We start from the raw sequence: 6,991 nt of genomic DNA, 5'->3' as shown, positions 1-6,991 counted from the left end.
TATAGTTTTTTTTGACAGCCGATGCCGATATCTTGGAAAGCAGGGTGGCCGATATAAAGCCGATATAATTTTATGCATTTTATTTAATGTTTAAGAAATTTCCATTTGAAAATGGATTAAAAAAATAAATGTGTAAAATCAACATGCTTATACTTTAAATGAAAGTATTTTTCACAAATAAACAAATATTGAATAAAAATATAATTAAAAAGGAAGTAAACACTGTAAGCAACAGGGAGTTCGCACGGACCGACCGTCACGCAGAGAACACGCGATCGTGCAGGATACAAATGCACACTTCATAAGATCTCACAGCTGGATTCGACTAAGTCACTGCCGCAGCCGTTCTCAGCGACGTCAAAATAAAAGTCTGACGCGCCGTCAAAATAAAAGTCCCGCCACGAACGCATCGGCCAAACAGAAAAACTTATCGGCCGATGCCGATATTTGAAAAATGCCAAATATCGGCCGATATATCGGCCTTGGCGATATATCGGTCGACCACTAAATATTATAATTTTATTTTTAAGTTTACTATAAATAATTGTATTTGTATTTAATACTCCCTTTTTATTTTAAAATGTAATAGTATTATTACACTTTATTATTTTGTTTATTATTTAATAAAAAAAAAAACTAACTAAATAAAGTGCAATAATATTATCACTATTATTAATTTATTTTTTATAGTTATATATTTAATGGGTCACACTATGTGGTGTGAGGACCAAACCAAATCTCCAGGTTCTCTTATGAAACTTATGTGCACCCCTGGTCTAAAGCATTTCATTACTTTCTTATGGATATATTAAAGTGTCATCAGTCTGGTGCACGAATAAGCAAACATCTTTCCATGTTACTGTTGTGAATCCAGAGAGACGGAGAGCCTGAAGGCCAGAGGAACGTGATCCGTCAGTCCGGCCAGCTGCGTCACATACGTGAACTCCTCCAGCTCCTGAAACACAGCAAACACTTCAGCTCCCGTTACTGAAGTACTTCATCGAGGGTGCATCTTTTATGGCACAAAAGAAAAAAAAAATCTAGCCCAAATATATTCGAAATACATGCTAAATATATGTCGTAAACCGTGAAGCTCAATGAAATATAGTTAATTTTGTTAATATTTTTTATTTGATTTGATTTTCTGATTTCATGTTAATTTGTTTTTGTCATTTTTAGTAGTTTCTGTTGTTTTTAAATGTCTATATATATATATATATATATATATATATTTCATTAATTTTATTTTAGTTGTACTACATAAAATAAAAATGAGAAAGGTTGCATTGGAAACTAGCTGAAATAAAATAAGTATTAGATAGATAGATGATAGATAGATAGATAGATAGATAGAGAGACAGACAGACAGATAGATAGACAGAGTCACAGGATGGATGGATAGATGGATGGATAATATATTTAAACAAATATATTGTATATTCTGAAATATATTTAAAAAAAAAAATAATATATATATATATATTTTTTTTTTGCCATTTGGGATCTTCTGTGACAAGTGTACACCAAGTAAATATTAAAGCACAGAAAGCTTGTTATGGTGAGGAAACGCACAGTTTTGCGGTGACTGGAGACAGAGCTCTCTCGATACAGGAGGTAATCGATCCGGCGGCCCGTCCAGGGCTGATCAGGCTCAGGATAGACCAGAGGAACACCTTCGACGGCCACCGGAGGAGAAATATAGTCCTTACGCACTTCTTCAGTCTCCAGAGCCCTGCAGAGAAGATCAAACATCCATTAGATCACAAAACACCAAAACCATATAAAAATACATCACAATATCTCACCGCTGCAGGTTGTCTGGTGTCCTCATGTTCTCATCGTAGAGCGTTGGCTGCTCCAACAGGGTTCCTACAAACAAAACCACCATAAGCTTTGTTGTTTCAGTATTTATATTTGGAATTTTACAAAATAAAATAATTTTTAATTGTAATTACACTTTAATAATTTATGTAAACAATTTATAATTACATACAATAAATAGTGAAAAAAACAACAACATCCTAATACCCAAACTACATTTTTATATGTTTTAAAAATGTTAAATAAAAACAAGAACAGCAACATTCTAATAATAATACCCAACCTAAATTTTAAAATTGAAAAAAATTAAAATAAAACTTCAACATCCTGGCAGTAATAGCCAATCTAAATTTTTAAATGTAAAAATATAACAAACAAAATAAAAAAACAACATCCTAATAGTAACACCCAACCAGCAGTATCATTTTAGTATTATTGAAATACTATTGTTTTAATTAATAGTTTGAATCAGTTACATTTACATTTTCTGTTATTTTAATTTTAGTTACAATTTTGTTTTGTGTTTTTGTAATTTTTAGTATTTTTTTATTCAATACGTCTTTATTATCATTATTATTATTATTATATATGTATTTTTATTGTTTTTATTATATATAATAATATAAATCATAATAATAATAATAAAAACAACAACATCCTAACAGCCATATCTGACCAAAATAAATAAATAAATAAATAATGAAAAAAAGACACCACCATAAGTTTTTATTCAACCATGCAGCTGAGGAACAGAAACGTTCCACTCAAAAACATAGATTTTCTTTCCACAAACTGTGCATGAATGCGAATGAACAGTAATTGAGAGTGTTACCGATGACCCAGGGCTTCTCTCTCCCGGCTCCGGCTCTGCAGGGGTCGGTATAGTCCTCAAACACACTGTGGCTTTGCTCCAGCCTGTCGTCTGAAAACACACAGACACACGAACATCCTCCGTTCATGAGGCCTGTTGCTCCTCAACAACGTCTGCATAAACACTGCTCTGTAATTAAGACGTGCAGTGTGTGTGTGTGTGTGTGTGTGTGTGGAGTTATTCAGAACGCACCAGGAGAGCAGTTGTCAAAGTTAAAGTCTCCACAGAGCACATCAAACATCACCATCTCATCTTCTCGTCTTGTCACTGCCTGGAACTCATTGATCCATTTGGTCAACATGTTCAGCTGCTCGAAGCGAATCGCTCCGTCCCCTGAGCAGCAAACACGTGCATGCATGCATAAATAAATAAATGCAATTATATTATTTGCGCAATTGTAATTTGTACATGATTCAAACTGTAAATGGTCACAAAACAATAAAACTCAAGTATCCGAAAATCAATTCTTCTTGACCACTGAGATTCTAGACAATTTAATTGGATTAGGTTGCATTACACATTGCATTATCCAAAAATCAATATTCTGTTATTATTTATTCATCCTCATGTTGTTCCAAACCTGTATTTGAGATCTGAGATCTTTGCCACAAGTTATTTTATTTAACGCTATCATATGACTTCAGAAGAGTCGTCATATAAAGTACAAGTCATATGGATTATTGTTGTGATGCTGTTATGGCACTTTAATGGTGTTTTGTCCTTTTTGTTTTTAGACATGGTCACTATGAGCTGTTGTTGCATGACAGGTTTGTGAGCTGATGCTAAAATAATTATTAATTAAATAAACCCTAAAAAAATATTATAAATAATTTAAAAATAGAAAAAAAAATTTTTTTTTAAATATGTAATATGTAAAAATTACATATTTAATTTGTTTACCTGTATGCCTGACATCGGAGAACCTCAAACATGAAAATTAGAAATGAGTTTTTCCCATCTAATATTCATATTTTAATTGTTTCAGCTTTATTTCAATTAACAGAACGTTCTAAAAGTTTTAGTTCATGATAATAACCCTGTACGGGATAAATAACAGGTTTAGAATGACATGAAGGTGAATCAACAAACAGAATTTTAACTCTCCGAGTAAACTATTTCTGTAAATGCATCACAACACTTGCCTTCAGGAGCGTGCAGGTGAGTGCAGTTAATATACCCGACCATTTTCTTTTCACCTTTTTGTAACCCAATTTCCACCTTGTGAGAAAATTACATTTTTACTTTGTTAGTTTCCGAACCTTTATATAAAATGTTCTAGATCAAAAACGACAGGGGGTAGTTCATCCAAAAATGAAAAATCTGTCATCATTTACTCACCCTCAAGTTGTTTCAAACCTGTTTGAGTTTCTTTCTTCTGCTTAAAGGGTTAGTTCACCCAAAAATGAAAATTAGGCTGCGTTTTACTTACCCTCGAAGCATCCTAGGTGTATATGAACTTCTTCTTTCAGACGAATCCAGTCGGAGTTATATTAAAAATTGTCTTTGAGCTTTCAAGCTGTTTAATGCCACTCAGCGGTTGTTGCATGCATCAGTCCAAAAGACGTGAAATAAAAAGCGCCCTTCCATAAAAAAAATGGTCTCACACGGCTCCGGGGGTGGGGCATATGAACAAAAGCCTCCTGTAGCGAATCGATGCATTTTTGTAAGAAAAATCAATTTTGGCCATATCGTCCAGCCCTAGAAGAAAGTCATATACACCTAGGATGCCTCGGGGGTGAGTAAAACGCAGCCTAATTTTCATTTTTGGGTGAACTAACCCTTTAACACAAAAGAAGATATTTTAAAGAACGCTGATATTAAAACAATTTGATGGTGAACAATTAGATTTTTTTGATGTCACCTCGTACTTCAGCTTCTCATCAAATCTTCTGACCAATCAAATGCTCTCTAGAATCCGAAGCGCCCGCCCCCTACACTATAAATAGACGCTGAAGCTGCGGCTGAGATCGGTCACTTGTTCACAGTGTAGTATTTCTTGTACAGTGAATGGCATTTAGTGCACAATGTAGGCAATAGGGAACGATTCAGACAGTGGAAATGTGCTTTTGATTGGTGCAAATGAGGTCTGGTTTCACGTTGTGTCACGTGAACCGCGGCAGCGTGCACAGTCTGATCCGAACTTTGGCTCCGGTCCAGAGATGCAATCGGGGGTAATCTATTAGACTGTGATTGTCAAATGCGGTTTTACCGATCTTAACGGATCTGACTCGTGCAGATATAAACAAAACGCTATTGGCTAATTTAAAAAGGGGGCGGGGCTGCTCGATATGTCCCGCCCTCTCTTCCTGTTTCAGTTGAAATTACGTCACCACGTAGAATAAAAACGTGGCAGTCATGTGTGAGACGCCACAAAAGACGCGAGACATGAGCGCAACGGTCATACACATCCATCTAGCGTGTTTACGTAGAAAAACAATAGAAAAGTAGGGCATCTGAATGGAAAAACGCATTCTGTGTGAACAGGCCCCTAATTTGACAGCGTCTTAAAAAACGTGGCAGTCATGTGCGGGACACAGCAAAATGGTCATACGCATCTGTCTAGAGTGTTTACTCAGAAAAACAATGGAAAAATAACGCATGGAAAAACGCATTCTTTGTGAACAGCCCCTTAATGATGACAATTTTTGTTTTTGATGAACTATCCCTTTAAATCGGATGTTGTACCTTTACAGTGAGCAGTCCTTTGGCAGCCAGAGCATCTTCTCCTCGTCCGTTGGGAAAGCAGCGATACTCAGCCTCCATCACGGGATAGCGACTAGCCAGGAACAAACCGCTGTTAAAAAACTTAAAAGACGAGCACGTTCCAGCAGGCTGGCAGGCGTAGACGCCGACGTCGTAGAGCACGTGTCCATAGAGTGTACCGAGAGCTCGCGTGAGCTTCATAGCAGCTCTCTTATCGAAAACCTCCTGGAGACACACGACGTCAACGGAGGACGGGAACAGAGAGGACACTTCCATCGGTACGTCAGCGTCTTGTAAGAGCGTCCGAGGCGGATGCTTGTGCTGGTTGGAGTTCTGATTGCAGTTGGGTTTGGGAAGGCCGTCGGTTTCGTGAACATCTTCCATCTGATTGATCGCGGAAACGTCTATGGATCCGTATGAAGACGGCGGTGGTTGCGGAATCAAACTGCTTGATGGCGTAACAGTGCCACAGCTGCTGGGAGAATCCACGAAAATACGGATGTGAGGGCGGGTGACGCCTTGGACGATGCTTTTACCGATGTATGCCGCGCGTTTTTGCGTGTGCCCGAGGTTGTTAAAGCGCGCAACGCCGTCGGGAAGCAGGCACAGGTTTCCCGTCAAAAACCCAAAACTGACTTTCCCCGTTTCTTCCCATCTAGCATTGCGATCCTCCATGGGAATGATATGCTCCTGATGGTAATACGTGAACGGCCGGCGTACAGCCTGCAGCGGCGCCCATAGCATGAACCCAAGCAGCGCGAATGGCGTGGAGATTACGAACAGGATGAAGAAGAGGACGGAGCCGAAGACGACCTGAAGCGGGTGGAGGTAGCACTCCATCTCGCGCCGCCACATGCGCTCCAGACTGGTGGAGATGCAGACGGCGAGGAGACGGTCCAGGAACCAGAAACAAGGGAAGATCAGACCCCATCCTACGGCATGGAGGCCTTCCAGGAAGATATTGGGGAAAGGAGACTCTCTTAAAGACATGCCTCAGCACCGCACGCCAGCGAAAGACGCCTTCGCATCTCAGATCCTCCACACAACCGCTGGAACTCTGAAAATGACAAACATGGGGAAAAAACTTGTTAGTGAAGCCGCAAGGCAGGGCTGCACGATTAATCCGAATTAAATCGCAATCACGATTAGGCAAAAGCTGCGATTGTCATGCTTATCTCGCACAGTTCTGTGATCAGTAGTAAATCTCCATCCGAAGGCCAGAGGGCACTCTCACGCAACTCTAAATACTCCCCGCAGAAGAAAGGTAATGCACGTCGTTCCAGGAAACAGAAGATTGAACTGCTTTCATTGGGCGAATTCCAAATGGAAGTGAGCATACCTATGCCCTATTCCCTTCGAGCCCTTGAAGTGTGTTCTTTAAAGGATGTAGGGCTTTACGGTCTCGTATAAGCGTTTGGAACTCTCTTGGCGAAGGGAACGACTGACCAAATTTTACCATGACAACGCTGCACATGTGTGCAGCATTCAGTACTCCATCAGTTGTTGCAAATATATATTTCTTCTTAATATTATTTTATTTAAATACTGTCTAATTGTGTCTTATTTACTATTAAACTATTTCAAACTAAACTTGCT

General features: G+C 38.6%; 1 protein-coding gene across 1 annotated transcript in view; it reads right to left on the bottom strand.

Moving 5' to 3' along the window:
• Positions 1-744: 744 nt before the first annotated feature.
• The window catches only part of smpd5 (sphingomyelin phosphodiesterase 5), a 20,591-nt gene continuing 14,344 nt past the window's right edge, over positions 745-6,991 (bottom strand). Inside the window, exons 2-8 of the mRNA XM_016466896.1 lie at positions 5,378-6,452; positions 3,835-3,910; positions 2,885-3,025; positions 2,654-2,743; positions 1,806-1,869; positions 1,573-1,732; positions 745-955 (exon numbers count right to left, since the gene is read on the bottom strand). Of these exons, the coding sequence (XP_016322382.1) occupies positions 857-955; positions 1,573-1,732; positions 1,806-1,869; positions 2,654-2,743; positions 2,885-3,025; positions 3,835-3,910; positions 5,378-6,385 (1,638 nt within the window). The 5' untranslated portion in view covers positions 6,386-6,452 and the 3' untranslated portion in view covers positions 745-856. The remainder of the gene's footprint in view (positions 956-1,572; positions 1,733-1,805; positions 1,870-2,653; positions 2,744-2,884; positions 3,026-3,834; positions 3,911-5,377; positions 6,453-6,991) is intronic.

Source organism: Sinocyclocheilus anshuiensis, unplaced genomic scaffold (genome assembly GCF_001515605.1).
Source record: "Sinocyclocheilus anshuiensis isolate Anshui unplaced genomic scaffold, SAMN03320099.WGS_v1.1 scaffold480, whole genome shotgun sequence".
Classification (NCBI taxonomy): domain Eukaryota; kingdom Metazoa; phylum Chordata; class Actinopteri; order Cypriniformes; family Cyprinidae; genus Sinocyclocheilus; species Sinocyclocheilus anshuiensis.
This window is presented reverse-complemented; position numbering and strand designations above follow the sequence as displayed.